Source organism: Salmo salar, chromosome 18 (genome assembly GCF_965601325.2).
Source record: "Salmo salar chromosome 18, fSalSal1, whole genome shotgun sequence".
NCBI lineage: Eukaryota > Metazoa > Chordata > Actinopteri > Salmoniformes > Salmonidae > Salmo > Salmo salar.
The window spans coordinates 75262680-75286552 of record NC_138308.1 but is presented as its reverse complement, the minus strand read 5'-3'; the positions used below and the strand labels follow the sequence as shown (position 1 = coordinate 75286552).

Here is a 23873-nt window from a genome sequence, read left to right as displayed (position 1 = left end):
CACTGGAGAATAAACTGGATGAGCTCCGTTCAAGACTATCCTACCAACGGGACATTAAAATCTGTAATATCTTATGTTTCACGGAGTCGTGGCTGAACAATGACACAAATAATATACAGTTGGCTGGGTTTTCCCTGCATCGGCAGGACAGAACTGCGACGTCTAGTAAGATGAGAGGTGGTGGTGTTTGTCTATTTGTCAATAACAGCTGGTACGCAATGTCTAATATTAAGGAAGTCTTGAGGTAATGCTCGCCTGAGGTAGAGTACCTCATGATAAGCTGTAAACCACATTATCTATCTATTTTTTGTAGGCGTCTATTCACCATTACAAAACGATGCTGACACTAAGACTGCATTCAACGAGCTCTGTAAATCCATAAGCAAACAAGAAAATGTTCATCCAGGTGCCCCTAGTGGCCAGGGACTTTAATGCAGGCAAACTTGAATCCATTTTACATCATTTCAACCTGCATGTCACATGTGCAACCAGAGGAAAAAAAACTCTAGTCCACATTTACTCCACACACAGAGATACATACAAAGCTCTCCCTCACCCTCCATTTGGCAAATCTGAACATAATTCTATCCTCCTGATTTCTGCTTACAAGCAAAATCTAAAGGCTAGAGCTGCCGCTTTCAAGGAGTGGGACACTAATCCGGACGCTTATAAGAAATCCCGCAATGCCCTCAGACGAACCATCAAATAGGCAAAGTGTCAAAACAGGACTAAGATTGAATCCTACTACACCGGCTCTGACGCTCGTCGCAAAATATTGCGGACTACAAAGGGAAACCCAGCCGCGAGCTGCCCAGTGACGCGAGCCTACCAGAAGGGCTAAATGCCTTTTATGCTCGCTTCGAGGCAAGCAACACTGAAGCATGCATGAGAGCACCAGCTGTTGTGTGGTCACGTTCTTCGTAGCCGATGTGGGCAAGACTTTTAAACAGGTTAACATTCACAAGGCCGCGGGGCCAGACGAATGACCAGGACAAGTACTCAGAGCACAGACCAACTGGCAGTGTCTTCACTGACATTTTCAGCCTCTCCTTGACCGAGTCTGTAATACAGACATATTTCAAGCAAACCACCATAGTCCCTGTGCCCAAGAAAGCAAAGGTAACCTGCCTAAATGGCTACCGCCCCATAGCACTCACGTAAGTAGCCATGAAGTGCTTTGAAAGGCTGGTCATGGCTCACATCAACACCATCATCCCAGAAACCATAGACCCACTCCAATTCGCATACTACCGCCCCAACAGATCCACAGATGACGCAATCTTAATAGCACTCCACACTACCCTTTCCCACCTGGAGAAAAGGAACATCTATGTGAGAATGCTATTCATTGACTACAGCTCATCATTCAACACCATAGTGCCCACAAAGCTCATCACTAAGCTAAGGTCCCTGGGAGTAAACACCTCCCTCTGCAACTGGATCATGGTCTTCCTGACGAGCCACCCCCAGGTGGTAAGGGTAGGTCACAACACATCTTCCACACTGATCCTCAACATGGGGGCCCCTTAGGGGTGCGTGCTTAGTCCCCTCTTGTACACCCTGTTCTACCACGACTGCGTGGCCAAGCACGACTCCAACACCATCATTAAGTTTGCTAATGACACAACAGTGGTAGGCCTGATCACTACATTACTTTAGTTTATTTTCTAAATATATTCTTAACCTCTATGGGCTAGGTGGGACGCTAGCGTGCCACCTGTGGTGCACTCCATCAACAGCAGGTGCATTTCAAGAGCGGCAAATTTGAATCCAAATAAATGTCAAAATTCAGATTTTTCAAAAATACAACTATTTTACACCATTTGAAAGATAAACATCTCCTTAATCTAACCACGTTTTACGATTTCAAAAAGGTTTTACGGCGAAAGCATAAATTTAGAGTATGTTAGGACAGTACATTTACAAGAGTTGTGTGTAATGTCTTGTCAAGTCAAAGACAGGGTCACCAAAACCATAAAACCAGCTAAAATGATGCACTAACCTTTTACAATCTCCATCAGATGACACTCCTAGGACATTATGTTAGACAATGCATGCATTTTTAGTTCTATCAAGTTCATATTTATATCCAAAAACAGCGTTTTACTATGGCATTGATGTTGAGGAAATCGTTTCCCTCCAATAACCGGCAGTCAAGTCAGCGTCACAAATTAAATAATTAAAATTAGAAAACATTGGTAAAATATTATATTGTCATTTAAAGAATTATAGATTTACATCTCTTGAACGCAATCAACTTGCCAGATTTAAAAATAACCTTACTGGGAAATCACACTTTGCAATAATCTGAGCACTGCGCCCAGAAAAATACGCGTTGCGATACAAACTAGACGTCATGTTGGGGAGATCTAAAATCGAAAATACTATGTAAATAATCCATTACCTTTGATTCTCTTCATCAGATGTCACTTCCAGGTATCACAGGTCCATAACGAATGTAGTTTTGTTCAAAAAAGCTCATCATTTATGTCCAAAAATCTCCGTCTTGTTCGCACATGATCTAAGCCAGCCGGACTTCTCGTCATGAACGAGGGGAAAAAATATATTTCCGTTCGTTCAAACATGTCAAACGTTGTATAGCATAAATCATTAGGGCCTTTTTTAACCAGAACATGAATAATATTCAAGGTGGACGAATGCATACTCTTTTATAACGTATTGGAACGAGGGTACCCAACATGAACTCGCGCGCCAGGTGTCTAATGGGACATCATCGTTCCATGGCTCTTGTTCGGTCAGATCTCCCTCCAGAAGACTCAAAACACTTTGTAAAGGCTGGTGACATCTAGTGGAAGCAATAGGAAGTGCCAAAATATTCCTAAACCCCTGTGTTTTTCAATGGGATAGGTTTAAAGTCAATACAACACATCAGGTATCCACTTCCTGTCAGAAAATGTCTCAGGGTTTTGCCTGCCAAATGAGTTCTGTTATACTCACAGACACCATTCAAACAGTTTTAGAAACTTTAGAGTGTTTTCTATCCATATATAATAAGTATATGCATATTCTAGTTACTGGGTAGGATTAGTAACCAGATTAAATCGGGTACATTTTTTTTATCCAGACGTGCAAATGCTGCCCCCTAGCCCTAACAGGTTAACTCTATTTCTTGATCTGCATTGTTTGTTAAGGGCTTGTAAGTAAGATTTTCACAGTAAGGTCTACACCTGTTGTATTCGGGTAATGTGACAAATACAATTTCATTTGATTGATTTGATTTATTGGGATGCACCCTTAGATTTCAGGATGAGCATGGAGAGTTGGTGAGCTGGCTGGTCCATTAAGTCCTCTATCTCTCCAGGCTGTTGATTGCGGCATGTTTATCACAGACCATTTCCAAGTCTAAAGAAAAGCTGTTAAGGAAAAAAAAAATTGCCGTATAATTAACTGCATTGTACAGTCACTAGGGCATTTGATTAATTAGGTGGCCAGACTATTGTTTGCAGGAAAACACTTATTCCATGCTCCCTGTAAGAAATCAGTGTTGCAACACTCAAACTGACCAAAATAGATAATCAGAGTAGGTGTGGGTGTGAACCAATCCTAAAGAAACATTGTTTTTAGCTTTCAGTGTAATTTCTTTTGACAGTTTGTTGAACATATTTTCATTAGAGACTTTCGAACACGCATCGACAAAAACAAACGCAAATGACACACATACAATAATTTAATCTGTAATGGCCCCTGGAGTCTAAGGAGCAGAATTAATTTGACACACAAACACACACAACACACGTACAATAATTGAATCTGTAATGGCCTCTGGAGTGGAAGGAGCAGAATTAATGTTTGACCAAAGTCGACCGTGTCTCAAGTGCTATTATTGATTTAGCTGCTTTGTTGTCACGCCCAGACAGAGACCCCAATTTACCCAGGCTTCAAGAGTGCAAATTACGAACGGGACAGTAGAGGAGCCTCCCAGATATGACATTGCTGTCACACAGAAACCCATGGTCACTGTCACTCTGTCTGTCTACGATCCACTTCAGAACTTCCCATCGATGGTCGTATTTAAGTCATGCTCAATAGCGAGCTAGCCATCTTAACATTACTTTGGATGACATGCCTTGTAAAAACGTGACAGTCATAGACAATGAGGTGAGGATAAGTGGTTGGTGTTCTGTTTTTAAAATTGTCTCGCCTGGTTTCAAAGTGCTTTGTGTCTTTTGTTCATAAAAAAATGTCTTCCCTGTTGAAGCCAGGCAATGCATGGCAATTAGGAGCATTGGGGTTTTGAGTTGAATTGTGTTTTTTATAATGAGTGACAAAACAATTAAATTGGATTATCATTATATTATCATTATTCAATTTGATGTTGTAGGACTTCCCACAGTATTATATGCCCATTGTAATCACAGTGTGTAAAAAGTTCACTTTATGGCCAAGTTCTCTAGTAAAATGATTGACTAATGTGAGTTTGCTCAGTATACAGTCTGAAGCTCATTAGAGAGTAACTTTAAGTAGGCCTATGCGAGATTGCATCTTAAGTCCTGTGGCCAACATTGACACTCAAGCTTTCAACAGCGCTTCAGAGAAAAATGGAAATGTCCAACAACACAGGATCAAAGTTAACTATCCCTATATTTCAACAGAACACTTTATATCATACGTGGAAAACTTCCCAAACCCAGCCGTGGACATCAGCCAACATTTCCCCCGAGGAGTAGTGAAGAAGGATATTATTAAAAGTACATCCATGTGTTCTCTCTCGCTCTCTCTCCTCATGAGGTGAGGTCATCGTTTGTTGTGTGGGGGGGGGTGCATATTGTAAAAGTCCCCCACCCACCCCCACGGAGCACTAAACTAGGTTCTGTGTTTCAGCAGTTCCATTCTGTTCTCAGTGACCCACAGGGTTGCGGACCGTTGTGTTCCTATTGGAACCAGGGCCGTTCAGGCGTTATGGGTTCACAGGGAGAAGTCACAACGGACATGATTGAATGTAACCGGGATCGCCAGCCCTTTCTGCGGCTCTTTGCGTCTCTCAAAGAGCACTGGTTCAGTGCTGGGAGATTTAAAGAGACATCATTTAGTTAGGAAAACAAGTCCGACAGACATACTCTTTGGTGGCTGTTGTACGATTCGTACTCTCTCTACTTGAACAATAGGTACAGCACAGACTGACATTCAAGGTTCATGTTAGAGTGGGAATGTTAGAGTAGTGTCTCGTATCAATGGGAGGAAGGAATAAACATAAGTTTACAGGACAGGAGTCTAGTCTTCTGCAAGGAAGTCTGTCTTTAATGACCTTATTGCCTCATCCCACAGTGAAATGAAGTATTCTCAACCTATTTCTCCCCGAGTGGCGAGACTGCAGTCCAGTCTCACACATCACACGATGGGTTAAGAATTAGTCATTAGGTGCGTCTGAAATGGCATCCTATTCACTATATAGAGCACTACATTTGACCAGGGCCCATAGAGGAAAGGGTGCCATTTGGGATGCAGCCAGTGTCTCCTTTTGAGATTGTGGAGAACAATGTAACCATACTGCAGGAGGGTTTATAGACACACATATACACGCAAAAACATATCATCCTGTTTTGGTATGATTTTATCTCTGATTAAACTACGTTGCCATTCAGACAGTCTCATTGTATTTAGTAGCCATACGCTAAAACTAATCTTGAATAGAGAGGGAGCATTTTGTTACACAGTGTAAATGTGGAAATAATTGCACAGCCTTCTGGTCACCATTATAAACCATACACTGAACTTTTATGGTGAATTTGAAGTTAATGGTTTGGTTGGTCTGTGTCTGTTTAATGAGTGAATGGAGTGTAAAAAGGCGACTTGAGAGGTTGCCCGACCAAAATAGATTCAGTAACAATACCAACATGTAATTGCTTTTACTTTGTCTAGGCTTTATCTACTCCAGGTCAGTTGCAGCTGTATTTTTCAGTGTACAATCTCCCCATTCCCCAAACTCAGAAAAAACTTTGAAAACACATTAGCCAAACACTGATGTCTGCCGACGTCCAAAGCAGCTGGCTGTGCCTGTCAGAGCAGCCAGTGTCAGTTCGGGGGGGGGGGGGGGGTGTAACAGGCCCCAAATCAGGGCCAACCATCCCCCAGGATTGCCAAACGTACAGAGCCTTTCTTTCTCTCTCTGCCGATAATGGACGAGGCGAGCCAAGTGGCTATGTCACCCCCGCTCCTCCCTCCTCTTCTTCCTCCACCTGCCCATCTCTTGATGCTGTCACTCTGTCACTGGCATGCTCACAGGTCATTACTCTCCGGCGTTTGAGACTGGACTGTAAAGTGGCGAAGGATTAGAAACAGCTGGGGCCGGGGTAGAAAATGTCTTGCGCTTGCCGTGTTTTCTCCCCCCACCATGCTCCGGAGAGGGCTGCTCCTTAGACCCTGGATGTAGTTCATATCCCCAAATATTCCTGAGACGTTTTCACATACAATATTTTAGGATCACGTGTGGTTCAGACACACACACACACACACACACCAAACTCTCAGAAAGCCCAGCAACACCCATGAGCATCTGTGTAATACCTCAAGAGTCACGATAAAGGCAACATCAAAACACGTCCCCAAATCAATCAGGTAACGTCGGCCATTTTAAGCGCAACCACAATGATTTGCAGCGACAAACGACTCTCGTATACGATTTAATTCCCTCTCCGCTGCACCATGGCACATTAGCCAGACTTGGGCCCCGGGGACTATCTTAACTCCCTCTTGAGTTTTTCTTCCCTCCTTTTTTCCTCTGTATAAATGAAAAACAAATGGCCTATCAGGGGAAGAGAGGCAGGGGAGCGTTGGTCACACCTCGTAGCCATGTCGACTTAATGGGTTGAATAACCTATTTACTTTAGAGCAGCCAGCCAACAACTGACTGTCTTGTCAGTGCTCGGCTGGGGAAGACGTGAGCTGTCAGGCGGACTAGAGTTCACACTCTCCGCGATGCCATTGTCCCAAAAAATGAAGAAGAAAAACAGCATAATATTCAAATTAGACATCTCCCCTCAGCAGTCTTTCCATGTGGTTACGTTTATAAAGCATGTGTTGCTATCTGACCTGAATAGAAGAGCTCAAACTCAAACAGTAGCGATACATTTTCCTTCCTTCTTTCCTTTTTAACTTTTTTCTGGCTCTAATGTGAAAATGTGCCAATGGGAGTCTTAATGAAGAGGCCTGTCTTTCAGTGCCTTCTGATTTTAGCACAGTGCGCTAAGCTAATTGCAGCAATTGAAGTCAGCTGCACTACTCTCCGACAAAGTTCCCTGGCAAATTTACCTGCCTTTAAGTCACACGGGGGGCAGGTGCACCACGATTGCAGTACCAGCAGAGAGCCACACTTTAGACCAGACCACTGCAGCTAGAGCCATTCTCCTCCACCCGCTGCCTCTGCACCACCACTTTGATTACGCTCCAAGCCAAAACGGTCAGCTCTGCTGTGGCCAAGGGGTTGGCAACGAAGACAAGGGATTTGCCCCATGGCCTGGTCCCTGTGTAGCCAGGGAGCTTCTTAGGTCTCCTCACCACTGAGATAGGGCACCTCTCCCAGCGTGGATCTGTCACTCATTCTCCACCAATGGAGAGTAATCATTCTCATCATAGGTGAATGGTCTTGCTCAGCAGATAGTGGTGCACTGGGGTATGAAGGGTATATGTTAGGCCGGGATACAGAATACAAAAATGTTTGAGTGTTAACCCCAGATGTAGTTTTAGGTAATTACTGTTGTAAAATAACTCAGTTCCAGCTGTAGATGAAATGGTGATTCTATCTAGGCCTGTTATCTGTTTATACATAATAATTTATCCTCATGAAGATATTATCTCAAAGGTGCATCATGGTTTACATCTGTCAAGATGGATGAGCCACTAAAACACTTAGCTGAAGTCATCAATTGCCAATGCTGCTCAAAATGAGTCAATACCAAGTCAACCTCCCAGCACTGATCGTTTCCCACACAAGCTATTGTGTCACTTAAGGGGGCCAATATCAAGTTTGCCATCTTTGTTTTTTCTTTAGTGCCGGGGTCGGGCGCACGGGCTGCTTCATCGTGATCGACGCCATGATGGAGCGCATCAAGCACGAGAAGACGGTGGACATCTATGGCCACGTGACGCTGATGCGCGCCCAGCGGAACTACATGGTGCAGACGGAGGACCAGTACGTGTTCATCCACGACGCGCTCCAGGAGGCCATCACCTGCGGCACCACCGAAGTGCCCGCCCGAAACCTCTACGCCTACATCCAGAAGCTGACTGGTATCGAGGGTGGAGAGAACGTCTCAGGCATGGAGCTGGAGTTCAAGGTAAGCCGCTCTGTGCCTTATTATTGGCCTTGAATTTAATTTCTAATTCTTTGTCGATAATTGGAAAAGTCCACCCAGAAATTACCGTTATTTTGAGGGGAAATAATTCAGTTCAGTGCAAGCTAGTTGTAAAAGTAGCTTGAACAGGAGGCTTACATGAGTAAGCATGCAGTTTATTGCAAAAAATATTGCAAAAGGAATAGCTAAACTGATAAAGAAGCATTGCACGCTACAGACAAATAGCCAACATAAAGACATTGGACTGGATGCTAACCAAAGAGCAATGTGCTCCAGCTCATATCCTGCTTTTGTTCCAAAGGCCCATGCCGACAAAAGAGGCACTGGCTACATAAAGAAAAGAAGAAAAAACTTACTTGCAAGCACCAGTCCCTTTTTATGTCCAATTTTGTCTGATCCCATGTGAGGTTTTACAGAAAACTTAAATGTATTGTATTTACCGAAAGTCAGAGGGTGGTTAGATATTTTTTCATGTAAAAACCCCAGGCCTCCCCCCCCCCAACTCCACCAGCTACAAGTCACATCCTGGCCCTGGCGTCATTGATTGGCCAATCTCAGTACCACCACTCACAGACACTTTTCCAATTCCCATTAGCCCAGCGAGACAGCGTGGGGCCTGTGGTTTCCCCCATTCCAGTTAGTTGCCTTCCTTTTGTAACCCGACTTGGGTTAAATCCCCCCCTTTTGGTTACCCCTTTCCCCTTTCCGTTCCACCCTTATGGTTATAAGAGGGGTAGTTTTACAGCAAAATGTCAAACACAGGTTTTCCCCCATGACTAGGACAGTTGCCAGAGGGGGCTTAGAACATACACCCTGCATTTACAATGAGCGGGCTCCACTACCAACCCACCCACCCGTCATAGTCAGCCAGTCTGCAGTGTGTTATATGTGCTGTATGTAAAGCTTGTTTGCCTTGCTTGTCACGCACCTACTTCCCTTGGCCAATGATGAATGGTGATACCCCTAAGAGATGTGAAACAGGTTAGATTACCCCTGGCCCTGTCCACGTCGGGCTTGCCGCAGCATCCATTTTCATGTTCATCACAAAATGCTATTTTTTGCTCCGTACTGCAAATCTGAGCGGCAACAATAATCCACTTGGTTCCCCTTACACACTTAACGTTAACATTAAATATGTAAGTACTGTAGATGCAGTAAACAGCGTAGCCTTTTTCCGTTCAGAATTGTTTGACAGCCGAGAACCCATGATCTTCCTAAGGCCTCCCTTCACTTTGGTAGCATGTGATTATTAATAACGTTCACGTCTTTATATTAGACAAACCCCCTGTTTTTTATGTCAACCACAAGCCAGGCACTGGGGAAATAAATGGAAGAGAGCTGCGTTCGCCAGCATTCACCTAACCGCAGTGCTTCCTATCAACCTCTCTGTAGCGTTTAGCCAACACTAAAGCCCATACGTCGCGATTCATCAGTGCCAATCTCCCCTGCAACAAGTTCAAGAACCGCCTTGTGAACATAATGCCATACGAGTCCACACGAGTGTGTCTTCAGCCAATCCGAGGGGTGGAGGGCTCCGACTACATTAATGCCAGTTTCATTGATGGATACAGGTGAGCTTTCAACTCTGTTGACCAAGATAGTTGAATAAGGGACTCAAATGGTAGTCCACTTTCACCATGTGTTCTGTGTTACTTAAGAGAGCATATTGTTTTATGTCCACAGGCAACAGAAAGCCTATATTGCCACGCAAGGGCCTCTAGCAGAGACCACGGAGGACTTCTGGAGGATGCTCTGGGAGCACAACTCCACAATCGTGGTCATGCTAACGAAGCTCAGGGAAATGGGCAGGGTATGTTAATGGAAAATGAGGTTGTCTCTGTGCACTCTGTTTCCTGTGCTAATCAAATGTTGCTGCTTCTTTAACAATACATATAACAATTTTGCTACTTCAACTTCTCCTTTCTATGTCGTTCTTGAGCTATGCAAAATAAATTGAATTCAGACCAACAATGACACGTGCAACCACAATCTGTAAGATATCCAGGCACTCTGCTGGAGTTTCAGTGTACCGTACAAGGTAGTTTATCGCTCATGGAGTTTGTTTCTGTTGTTTTTCCACCGCTGCAGGAAAAATGCCACCAGTATTGGCCAGCAGAGAGGTCGGCCAGATACCAGTACTTTGTGGTGGACCCCATGGCTGAGTACAACATGCCCCAGTACATCCTGAGAGAGTTCAAAGTGACTGACGCCAGGGTAAGTGCCGTACTGTAATACAGCCCTCATTTACTGTCTAAACAGTCATTGAGATTTGACAGTGCTAGAAAGCGTTCCCGACTTTGTACTTTTTGTCCAAATATATCAGATTCGTTGTTTACAGTGTGGAGTTTGGTCAAACGGATAAATCTGTCTACTTTGAAGTCTTTGTCTTTGAACAACTGTGTCTTTGTTTGATGATAAAAACAGAGACAAAACTAGCGGCACTCGCCAACATTTTTTGGAGCCATTTGATTTGAACAGTTCAGATTGAGACATTGTTGACAGCATCAGTTGGCTGACTCCTAGTGTTTTTGTTTTTACTGTGCAGTAGTCTTAAAGCCAGCATCTGGGCCCAAGATCAAATATGTTGTTTATACCAAACTTGATGATTTAAAAGGAATATATGCACAAATATATGAGGGAATTATGACATGTGTCAATGGTGTAAAAACAAATACTGCTTCTGGCAGCCTTGAGCCGCTGGGAGTTTTTAATTCCATCAAAGGCTTACACTGATAAATGGTGCAGGCTTCTCCTTTGTAGTGTGTGTTATACTGGGACCTGAATAGGATTACTTCCCCTTATCAAGGGGATACAATATCACTTAAGTAATGCACACCCTCAAAGACGTCATTTCAAGAGCCTGCCGAACACAGGCACATCAAAGGACTTAGTGTCTTTAGTATTCATATATTAATACATTCAGGTGAAAATGACAGATATCTTTAGTAACAAACGCCTGTCTGGTGCTTAAAACTGTGTGCCTCTGTGCACCCTGATTTGCTAACCACTGGTATCTTCAATAGAAAAGCGCACACGAGCCTGTGTCATTACTGAGGCATATTGAGATAGTCAGTTTTCATTTTTTTCCTTCACTATCTTCCGACTTGGCCTGTTTGTCAAGTGCATTAGACGGGTTGCCTTGACTTCATCACTTGCACTTTGTCATTTTTCTATATCTTTGGCGTGACGTTCCATTCAAGTGAGCACACTGTATTCTCTCTCCCTATTTTTCCAGGATGGACAGTCACGGACGGTCAGGCAGTTTCAGTTTACAGACTGGCCCGAGCAAGGAGTGCCAAAATCGGGAGAGGGCTTCATCGATTTTATCGGCCAAGTGCATAAAACAAAAGAACAGTTTGGCCAAGATGGGCCTATCTCAGTCCATTGTAGGTAAGGATAATATTTTATGTTCAATGGAGTTTTATATCATACACAGACAGTATGGTAAGCAAGTACAATAAAAGACCACAAGATTTAATGGTATTTAAAAGATTTCGCTCGACTTGCAACGGTAATAGTGATGCTTTACTTTGATCCTACTGGAATAAAAGATAAGATCAAAGATCTATCCAGACATTAAATTAGCTCCCAGACACCCCACAGCAGAGTCCTCTGACATATCATGGCAGGTGGGGAAAATAAATATATAAATAAGTAAATGTAAATAGTATAGAGAACAAAGACAAATAACAACAGTCTAGTTTTGACTGTGTTGTTTTGTCTGGTCATGTCTGTTTTTTTCGGGTCACCTGTGGTTTTGTCTGGTCATGTTGTCAACAGCTTGGTTCTCAGACTGTTTATTTAGTGATTGCTCATCTTTCTCGCAGTGCGGGCGTGGGTAGGACCGGAGTCTTCATCACCCTCAGCATCGTATTAGAGCGGATGAGGTACGAGGGCGTAGTGGATATTTTCCAGACGGTGAAAATGCTCCGGACACAGAGACCGGCCATGGTGCAGACAGAGGTGAGATGCCCTGTATACTGTACTCTCCACACCTCTCACCTTATGGAGGTCGACCAAGCGTGATGCATAACCTACCTACCTAGCTGCCACACTATATACAGTTCCTTCTGAAAGTATTCAGACCCATTCACTTTTTCCACATTTTGTTACATTACAGCCTTATTCTAAAATGTATTAAATAGTTTCTTCCCCCCTCATCAATCTACACACAATACCCCATAAAGACAAAGCAAAAATTCGTTTTTAGACATTTTTGCAAATGTATTACAAATAAAAAACTGATATCATATTTACATAAGTATTCAGACCCTTTACCCAGTACTTTGCTGAAGCACCTTTGGCAGCAATTACAGCATCGAGTCTTCTTGGGTATGACACTACAAGCTTGGCACACTTGTATTTGAGGAGTTTTTCCCATTCTTCTCTGCAGATCTTCCCAAGCTCTGTCAGCTTGAATGGGGAGCGTTGCTGCACAGCTTTTTTCAGGTCTCTTCAGAGATGTTCGATATGGTTCAAGTCCGGGCTCTGGTGTGGCCAGTCAAGGACATTCAGAGACTTACCCTGAAGCCACTCCTGCGTCGTCTTGGCTGTTTGCCTGCGGTCGTTGTCCTGTTGGAAGGTGAACCCTCGCCCTAGTCTGAGGTCCTGAGCGCTCTGGAGCAGGTTTTCATCACGGATCTCTCTGTACTTTGCTCTTTTCATCTTTCGCTCGATCCTGACCAGTCTCCCAGTCCTTGCCGCTGAAAAACATCCATACAGCATGATGCTGCAACCACTATGCTTCACCGTAGGGATGGTGCCAGGTTTCCTCCAGATGTGACACTTGGCATTCATGCCAAAAAGTTCAATCTTGGTTTCATCAGACCAGAGAATCTTGTTTCTCATTGTCTGATAGACTTCAGGTGCCCTTTGCCAAAGCGGGCTGTCATGTGCCTTTTACTGAGGAGTGGCTTCCGTCTGGCCACTCTACCTTAAAGGCCTGATTGGTGGAGTGCTGCAAAGATGGATGTCCATCTGGAAGTTTTTCCCATCTCCACAGAGGAACTCTAGAGTTCTGTCAAGGTGACCATTGGGTTCTTGGTCACCTACCTGACCAAAGCCCCTCCCCCGATTGCTCAGTTTGGCCGGGCGGCCAACTCCAGAAGAGCATTGGTTTTTCCAAACTTCTTCTTTTTAAGAATGACGGATGCCACTGTGTTCTTGGGGACCTTCAATACTGCAGAAATGTTTTGGCACCCTTCCCCAGATCTGTGCCTCGACTCAATCCTGTCTCGGAGCTCTACGGTCCAATCATTTGAATTTACCACATGTGGACTCCAATCAATTTGTAGAAACATCTCAAGGATGATCAATGGAAACAGGATGCACCTGAGCTCAATTTCGAGTCTCATAGCAATATAAATACGTTTTTTCTGTTTTAAATGTTTTATACATTTGATAAAATGTCTAAAAACTGTTTTCGCTTCATCATTATGGGGTATTATGTGTAGATTGCTGAGTTTTTATTTTATTTAATCAATTTTAGAATAAGGCTGTAACATAACAAAATGTGGAGAAAGTCAAGGGGTCTGAATGCTTTCCGAAGGCACTGTATTGTTAACTATTAGGCAGGTAGCAAAACACAGCATTATATGGGATGATTTCTGTATTTTGAAAGTTACATGTTGAAATCTTGATTCCCGACAAGCAAAGAAAATGGGACTATGTCAACAATGGACTAATGAAACAAATACCAAAATTTAGTTTTTGGGTGGGATTTTCCTTTAAAAGCAGGAATCTTCTACTCTGTGGTGAGTCAAGTAAGTTTTTTTCAAAGCTTATTTATCACATTTCAGAGCAGCAACAAATGAAAATGTGACAGTTGCAGACAGAGAAAAAGAGAATGATAGAGGCCAGTGAAACTAAAGAGAGACAAAAAATAAAAGAGCACTAGACAGACAGAAAAATAAATAGTACCTGGTTGGAAAATAGTGACGAACAGTTTGAACTACATTTTCTTTCTCTCCTTTCTCCTCAGGATCAATACCAGTTCTGTTACAGAGCTGGCTTGGAATACCTTGGGAGCTTTGACCACTATGCTACGTAAGAGTCCCTGTCCCGGAGGAAAAGCAGAAGGCCCTTGGACAACCCCAGCGAGCCTCTCTTCTGAGCCATAATTTCCTGTTTGAGAAAGTACTTCTTAACTCCTAGCTAAAGACTCAATTAAGTGTTGGATGTGAGACACAAAAATGTCAAAAAATTTATAAAGATGATTCCTGGAGGACCAAGTGTTTCCCCAAACCCATGGAACTCACCCTGACGTGGGAAAGAGAGAGGGAATCCTGACTGTTGAAGCGTCTTATGGAATATTTTTTATTCTTCTGTTGCTTCAAGGATTCGTCTTGGGTTCAAATAACTGAAAGAAACATAAACAAAAAAATAACAGAACGTACTATTTCATCGACAAGTAATGCATCATATTACGAACCATAGGAGAGGCAAATGGAGGCACAGAGAATGGCTTAAAACTCGATGCACATTGTAAAGAGACATTTCTGTTCCACAATCAAACTACACAGAGACAACTACCCATCAAAAAAGAAGACACCAGTGCTTGGTCCAATATGAAAAACAGGACACAGCTAAAGTAATAATTAATAATATACCCCGTTTCCTGTCACAACGTTCATCATTTAAACAATTGGGGGGAAGGGGGAATGTTTAAAGATATATGAAACAAATAAAACCTATTGATTTTGTTTTTTACTATACAGCTGATATGTGCTTAATTTTGAACCATGTGAAATTTTATTTCCTTTTTTTAACAAAACGTATCACTCGACAAAGTGAATCAAACAAAGTACTTGCGTAATCGTAATTTTTTTCCTTCTGAGTTGTAAGCTGTAGAACTGTTCTAATGTATGCACCGTCATGCAGAGAAAGTCTTCGCTCTTTTCGGTTTTCTTGCTATTTTTTTTTTTATTATTGTTTCTCGCACTTTGTGCAGTCCTGTATTCACACTACCAAATGTTGACTTTGTTACAGGGTTTTTAGTTTAGTTTTTTAGTTTTGTCTTATTTGTACATGATCACATACACAATAACCTACTTACACCCATGTAATAAACTGGGGCTTTGTGGAATCAACAGGGATGAGCAAAGTATGAAGTTGCTGCTAGCGATTATCTTAGTTCTTCCATGTTAGAATTATGGTAAAAGATGAGCACCTGATGGATAAAATACATGAAATGATATATACATATTTATGTTATATAAGATGACAGATATATACATTATATATGAATAATACATTTGCATAACCTATAACATATGTATATTGAAATAAAGTACATAATTTATGGCTATATATGAAACGAAAGGATTGTATATGAAAGCTTCTACAATGAGATTTCTATACTTTGGGGGAAATTAAGATATTTTTCACTGGAATGCACATCAGTAGGACAAAAACGCATTCTGATTCAGTGCATATTTTCTTGTGCAATAAATAGGTGTATTATAGATAGGGTTCATGTGGATACTTTGTTAGACATCATGACATTGTTGTTCCCGTGGTGAGGCTTGTTGGGAACGTCGCGTATCACCAGTGTATATAGATACGCTCATACAGTCTGTAGTTCCATAGCAGAGCAGGGGGTCCCTTAGACTAAGTCATTGCTCCATACAATAGGGCAAGGTACATAGATGTAACTTTCATCTTGAGGTGTTCAAACGCTCAATGGCATAACATGTTTTCATTTAGCATTTAGAGTGCCTTATATTTATACCTGTTTTTTATAACATTCATTTAACACATTATTGTATTCTTTGAGAAGTCCATGCATATAGAACATATAACTAACTGTATATTACATTTTTACCTTAAGTATTCATTTGTCACATAATATGAAATTATATATGCAAATACATACATGGCAAGGCCCTATTTTCATTTTCTGTTGCCTTATTGTGGCTTAGTAAAAAGAATAAAACATCGAAGACTCCCATGTCATTCACTGATACCTTCACAGAAAGTCGATGTGCATTTGCAACAAACTAGGACTATTCAGTTTATTCGGACTATTAATGAGTCAATGCCACATGCCTGTTGTCAACAAAGACCATGGGATAGATCATGAGAATATTTGCGGAGTCAATGAGCTTTTACTGACTGTTCAAATAGGGCCGCATGTTTGACACTCCTTGTATAGACAAAGTGTATAGACACTCAGCCAAAGGATCCCTTCACTATGCCTTAGGCTTGAAAGTATTCAACTGATACATTTATTTGCAGTTATATACAGTTGCGGAAAGATACAAGCTGTTGGAACAGGTTAGTGTTACAACTCTGACAATCCTTAAATGTGTGTTACGTCTGCTATCGTGGAGGACTCACTTCTACGGTTTTCGGGGTGGAGGACACAACATATTTTGGACCCCTCTTTTATTTGACCCTCTTTGATGGCTTTGTGGATGTGCATTCCAGGTGCTTTCTTTCCCTTTTTATTTCATGTAGCTAAATTGTTTCATTTTCTGGATCAGTTGGTTTATATATATATATACAACCATTCAAAAGTTTGGGGTCACTTTGAAATGTCCTTGTTTTTGAAAGAAAAGCAAAACAATGTGTCCATTAAAATAACATCAAATTGACTGGCTCTAACCAACGTCAACAGTGAAGAGGCATCCGGGATGCCTTCTAGGCAGAGTTGCAAAGAAAAAAAACATATTTCAGACTGGCCAATAAAAAGAAAAGATTAAAATGGGCAAAAGAACACAGACACTGGACAGAGGAGACTGGTGTTTCGCTGGTAATATTTAATGAAGCTGCCAGTTGAGGACTTGTGAGGTGTCTGTTTCTCAAACTAGACACTCTAATGTACTTGTCCTCTTGCTCTGTTGTGCACTGGGGGCCTCCCTCTCCTCTTTCTATTCTGGTTAGAGCCAGTTTGCGCTGTTCTGTGAAGGGAGTAGTACAGAGCGTTGTACGAGATCTTCAATTTCTTGGCAATTTCTCGCATGGAATAGCCTTCATTTCTCAGAACAAGAATAGACTGACGAGTTTCAGAAGAAAAGTCTTTGTTTCTGGCAATTTTGAGCCTGTAATTGAACCGACAAATGCTGATGCTCCAGATACTCAACTAGTCTAAAGAAGGCCAGTTTTATTGCTTCTTTAATCAGGACAACGGTTTTCAGCTTGCTAACATAATTACAAAAGGTTTTTCAAATGATCAATTAGCCTTTTGAAATTATAAACTTGGATTAGCAAACACAACGTGCCATTGGAATACAGGAGGGATGGTTGATGATAATGGGCCTCTGTACACCTATGTAGATATTCCATAAAAAATCTGCCGTTTCCAGCTACAAAAGTCATTTACAACATTAACAATGACTACACTGTATTTCTGATCAATTTGATGTTATTTTAATGGACAAAAATTTTGCTTTTCTTTCGGAAACAACGACATTCCTAAGTGACCCCAAACTTTTGAACAGTAGTGTATGTATATATAATAAAACAGTATAAAAGTGCTTTTATTATTTAACCTCGCTGCCACATTTTATGTACCTAGTTCAGCAGTCTTTGTACATTAATTGATCCACAACATTAATTTTGTTTTCCTATCTTGATCTTTTGATTTCCATTATGCATGGTGAAACATTGCAAAATGGCCGCAGCAGGCCTAGAAGGAAGAATTGCACTTTCTATAACTCTTTGTACTATGCACTGCCCTATTGATTCTGAACCCAATAATATATTACTTGAACCCATCTGTAAGAATCTCCTTCAACGTTCACGTTGTGTGTATGTAAATAACACAAAAAAAGGTATCAACTTTGAAAAAGACAAAAAAGAAAGGTTGTGGCAAAAAGAGCATCCATTCTGGTGCCATGATTACTCCAGAAGACGACTTTCCTAAATTTGTCCCAACCATCTGTTATTAACTAACGTGGCTTCGCCATTCAAGCTTGGAGTGTCATTACAGAAATAAACGTTGTGTTCTCTCTGCTCTCTATCTATCGCTCGTCTGGATGCATAGACTGAAATTAATTCATGAAATTGTAAACAAAAAAAATGGCTTGTTAAAAGAATCATACAATTACCTCTGGTTAGTTGTAAGCGTAAACTGTTTTTTTTTTCTGAATGAAAGGAGTGCTTTTTATTTTCTTACTTAGGTTACATTGGTGGCGAAATAAGTCTGTATGAAAATCAGTTATTTGCTGACACAAGTTCCATTTGTTATAAATGAATTCTATTAAACAATGTCTGTGTTATGCACCATGGTCTCACTTTTTTCCCTCCATTTCAAATTGACTTTGAAAGACTGATGAGGCCATTTTGCCTCTTGCTGGCAGTGTCATTAATGAAATCCATAGTTCTCCTGCCAAAAGAAAAATGGGGCCTCATCATGCCATAATGGATTTTCATAGTGCAATTAACTCTGTCATTGACACATCAGCTGAAACCTGGGCCTCAACTGTACATCTACCAATGACCACTGTTGGAAATTGGAGGGAAGGAACAAGAGAGACAATTTACATTGTAATCCTAGACACACTATACCAAGCTTGTGATGGCCAGTTCAATTGAATGCTAACGGTGCTGTACTGAACGACCAGTTGAAAAATAGGGAGGTTGGGGAACGCTGTCAGCATGCCCACTACCTTTTAATTACGTCACTCATTGCTTCAATCCACACCTCGCCACACCCACCAAACATGAGCAAACGTACTTCGAAAGTCTGTTCAAGAATGTTTTGGAGGAACGTGTCATTCAGAACAAACCGTTCCGAACTGAACGCACCATCAGGTTTCATAAGTTGCGTTATCATGTCATGCCAGTTGAGAATTGCCTGTATTGTTAGTAATAGATATAGGGTTAGGCTATAGCTGGACATCTCATTTCCACTAGAGTTCATTTCCAACCCTTAGGGGCAGCAGCATCTTTAGCAGATACACGGAGTGGATTAACAAATAGTGCTTGTGCACAGGTGTGAGTGATGGAGTGGTGTGAACCAAATTACTTTGTTGCTGTAAGATGGTAGACAGGACAAAAAGGAGGAAAGTGGAACATCTTATGAGTAAATATGGAGTGGGGGATTTCACAGAACTTTTGGAAGAGCTACAGAAGGAAATTGAACATGATGAGGAGTGAGGATGAATTAAATGCGATGGCAGGTGCAGTGGTGACCGCCGAGTGTAGAGTGAAGCAGTGTGGTGAGGAAGGTTGGCGTCAGGTGCAAAAAAAAGGGACACATGCTCCAGTAGCTCCGAGATGGACCACAGAGTTCGAGCCTCGTCCCGATGATGACTAGGATGATTCTGTCCCAGTGTGAGTGAGATTTGTGGAGAGAATGGATCTTTGTATTCTGGCTGATCCATATGTGTTGTTGGTTGGGGACTGTTGAGTTGGTGAAAGTAACTCGAAGTGGATTCGTGATGATTTATTGTGTTTCTTCTGTCCAGAGGGAGCTGGCGCCCCGGACCACACGACTAGGAACAAGAACTGTGACTTGCTTTGCTCTTCTGAGAAAGGCGCCTTTGAAAGGAGTGATAACAGAGGTAGCATTAAGTGTTGAGGAGGATCTGTTGAAAGAGAAGATTCTTTGTGAATGTGACACCAGTCGTTTGGTGCGACGCAGGCCTTGTGGAGATGGTGGTGAAGTTATGGTCATGTTGCAGCAGTGTGTAGGAGGGATATTCCTAGATGTGCAGAAGAGCATGAGACAAAGGAATGTGTAGTTTCGGTGGAGCAAGTTTTGTGTGTTAGCTGTGGGGGTGATCATGGGGCTGGAGGATAGAGGTGTTCGGTGAGAAAAAGGCAGGTTAAGGTTGTCAGGGTGAGAGTAATACAGAAAGTGTTATATGCAGAAGCAGGTAGAGGAAGATGTGAGGGATCCTGAGATGATTCCTGTGAGTAGGCAGAGACCAATAGAGATGGATGGGAATAATATGTGCTTCATTAAGGTGGGTTTCTTAGCATTCATAGCCATGGTTGTCAACTGTATTGCAGAAATGGAACGTAAGTCACCAAAAATAGAGGTTGTGGTGGCAGCTTCGGAGAAGTACTTGGGATTGCGAGGTTTTACGGCAGAAGATTTGCAGGGGGTGTTGAGTGGTAGTGTTCTGTCCTCCAAGACCATTGGCCTGGTGTAGCATTAGATACGGTTAAATAGTGGAATGGGGTGGTGGGTTTTTTAATGAGGGCTAATAGTCGGCAGGGTAATTTTCCTTTTTCACAATTTTGTATTACAAGAAGTTTATGTAGGTAGGCCATGAATGGCCTCACACTCCAGTACGGTAGGTGGCAGTGTATGCACCCAAAAGCCCAATCCCAAAGAAGAAGAAGAAGTTGAAGGTGTGCGTGATTGACTGGTGATTGCTGATTTGAGGAGGCTGATCGAGCAGCTTCCCGATCGAGCAGCTTCCCGACCCAGCAGGGTTTTCCCACATGTAGTTGAATCCTTTTCAATTGGTATGCCTTTTTGTTTTCCTTTTCAATGGTATTACTTTGTTACCACCTGAACATCAATGACCTGCTTGGGCTGGGCCACTACAGTGTGAGTGAGCTCACCCTGGACCCTGTTGAGTATGCTATCTCCCCTAGGAACATATTATCTCATTCATAGATGCTTTAGCACCTATTGACGGTAGTATCTTCTGGCTGGGCGGGTTTTGTTAAGAGCCCTGACACTTGCTCTAAATGTTAACACGCATCGCTTGCGGTACGGTTTTGGAAACTTATCAGCAAGAAATTATTTTCAAAAAACAAAAGGTTAAATTACTACACACCTTTATAGGGTTAGGGTTCCCACATGGCCATATTTCTATGTTACAACGCTTGTTTACGGAAGACAGAGTCGACTACCTGTGCTAATTAGCTATCTGTGTCTCTAAACACCTGTATGTAAATGGAGGACGGATGCCACAAACGTATTGTCACTGAAAAAGGCTGTGGCTGCAACCCACTGGGCACACCGCATCATTTCAATTCGGGCAATATTTGGTTGAGATGTTGATCAATGAGATTTCAACCTTCATTCACCCACTCAGAAAGGACAGCAAGAAGTTTCCCAATGTGTTATCATTATGCTTTCAACCATGGCCATCTAAAAGCACAACCAAATTCCAATGGAAATACAAAGGTTGTGTCCGAATACCTATACTAGTAGCGTACTACATACTTAAACTGCATAAAATGTATTCATCTTCACATACTATTTAGCACGTACCGTTTAGTAAAAAGTATGCAGTGTGCCACGGCCACAACGCAATAGTGGCTCCTAAATGTCTGAGTAGGTGGGGCGGGGCGGGGCCGAGTGCGGGTGGATTTTTCCAAATTTAACAGACATGCATCGGATTAACCAGTCTGATAATAGCTCATTTCCAATTTGATCTCTAAACTCTGAATAGAATAGAAATGGCGTTATAGGCCTACTCAGGCTGGTTATAGACAGACTATCACATTCAACCTATACCAGTTGATATAGCCCATCTGTCCTATTTAAACAGGACTGAAGACCAAAATAGATAATTTGGTTCCATTTCAACATATTTATTAGTGAAACAAAAGTGCTGTAATATATACAGTATAAATTAAATCAAATAGCCTAGTACACACCAAAACTTTTCAAATATTCAAATCAAAAGGCTACTGCACAGAAAACCGTGGACAGTCAGGTGCATCAGAAATTCAGAACCAGTGGACAGCATCATAATAAACTAAAGCACTGATCATTGGGGACGAGAACAGAATGACTGCTAAGGCTTTATTCATAAATTCAATAATTCAATAGATAGCCACGCCTACAAAACTAAAACAATCCATATGTTCAAATCAAAAGGCCTGATAAACATAACATCAATAACGCAGCCACATCCCGAGTCCCCGGTACCGACATATTCAGAAATCAAAAGATGGCCAAGAGAACAAGAATCACTTTTCAATGAGAAAACAGTCATTCACTTTGGGTAAAAAAAGACTACATATTTTTCAAAGATGTAGCATACGATGCAATAGGCTTCTTGTGATCATTTCAACTACTTAGCCTACATTTGAACACCACCGCAGAAGCTTCGCTATTCGGCATCTTCCCTATTAAGTAGCCTAGTTTTGTTGTTTGGCTACATGCAGACAACTAGGGCCTCGCAGCCTACCTCTTCCAATGCGTTGTGGAAAAGTGTGCATTGAATTCTACTAGATGAAGAGCTGAAATGAGTATAACATCCTGGCATTTAAATCATACTCGATTTTAAGAAATTCACATACCATAAAACATATTTTTGCATACTTAGAATGCATCATGAACAATGGCATTGATTCCCGCTATTAGTTGATTTCGGTAGCTCATCCACATATCTAATTGATCAGTTAGTATGACATCCGGGCATTTAAAGTATACTTGATTTTCCAAATGTCATATACTATTAACCGTTGTGTAGTCTTAACATTCTGTATACTCCCCTTGTCCTAAGGGTAAAAAAAATGACCCACATTCACTAAACCCCTAAAATAAAGCAGCTTAATTGAATTTTAAACCCCAAATCTATTTTCTATGAAGAAAGAACATGTCATTCATCACAAACTTTGTGAATATCTGGGTTTTCCCTCTTCACAATGCAGAAAGACTGCATTTAATTAGTGGACACCGCTTGTTTTTATTATAACACACCTGTCATATTTGTTTAATTTACTGAAGTAGAGGTTTATTTTTATTATTATTATTGCTAAAGGTACTGCATAGTTGAAAACATACAATTTTTAGCAAGAGATAGCACTTGTATAGACTAAGAAATTAGCAGAAATGTGCAGAAAATAGATTTCAATGCATTTTATTGAAGGGATACAATAACAGTCTTGAACTTTTTTGGCAACATAGTGATATATTGTTATATACCGAACAATGAGGAATTCAACTACAAAATACTAGTCTTCTCCCATTTTTTTTTACCATTGCCCCCACTGACATGGTGTATAAACAACAACAATAAATAAGAATAAAATAAGATAATAGACAGAAAACAAAAACGTGAAGAACATAAATCAATCATCTCTAATTAGCAGATGTAGGACAGTATGCACGTGTGTGTGCATGGACTTTGCAGATGTATTTCTCACATGTGCAGCACATAGTACTTGTTTTACAGTCCTTCTGTGGGGTGCATAATTGACATCTCCTCCTCTTGCCTGCCCCAGCTACAGCCTCAGGTGGATCAGGACAAGATTCAGCCCCCTGAACAGCTTTCACAAGCGCTGTAGAGACTGCTGTGTGGGGGAGGCGCTCCCTTCTTTGAATGTGTGGGGTTACAAGTGCCTTCCCCAGCTGCTCCAGGACCACCCTCCTCTTGTTCTGCTTATCAGGCATCCATGTAGGGTTGATCTTGTTCCATATCACGAAGGCATTGCATGAGGACACATCAATGATGTTATGGAAGATGACCAGGGGCCAGCGGGCAGTCATCCTCCTGCAGCTGTAAGTTCCAATCACCTTGTCCAGGTTGTCTACTCCTCTTTTGTTGTGGTTGTAGTCCAGGATGATGGCTGGCTTCCTGTCCTCACGATCACTGATCTCAGCCGTTTTGTGCAGTATGCTCAGGAGGACCACATTCTTGTTCC

General features: G+C 41.8%; 1 protein-coding gene across 21 annotated transcripts in view; it reads left to right on the top strand.

Annotated features, from left to right (window-relative positions):
* The window catches only part of LOC106577623 (receptor-type tyrosine-protein phosphatase delta), a 645609-nt gene extending 627072 nt beyond the window's left edge, over nt 1-18537 (top strand). For all 21 annotated transcript variants that reach the window (XM_014155859.3, XM_045701363.2, XM_014155852.3 and 18 more), the window contains 7 exons: nt 8009-8294; nt 9705-9883; nt 9996-10122; nt 10401-10526; nt 11548-11702; nt 12140-12275; nt 14293-18537. In XM_014155859.3, the coding sequence (XP_014011334.1) occupies nt 8009-8294; nt 9705-9883; nt 9996-10122; nt 10401-10526; nt 11548-11702; nt 12140-12275; nt 14293-14361 (1078 nt within the window). In that variant the 3' untranslated portion in view covers nt 14362-18537. The remainder of the gene's footprint in view (nt 1-8008; nt 8295-9704; nt 9884-9995; nt 10123-10400; nt 10527-11547; nt 11703-12139; nt 12276-14292) is intronic.
* Nucleotides 18538-23873: the final 5336 nt, after the last annotated feature.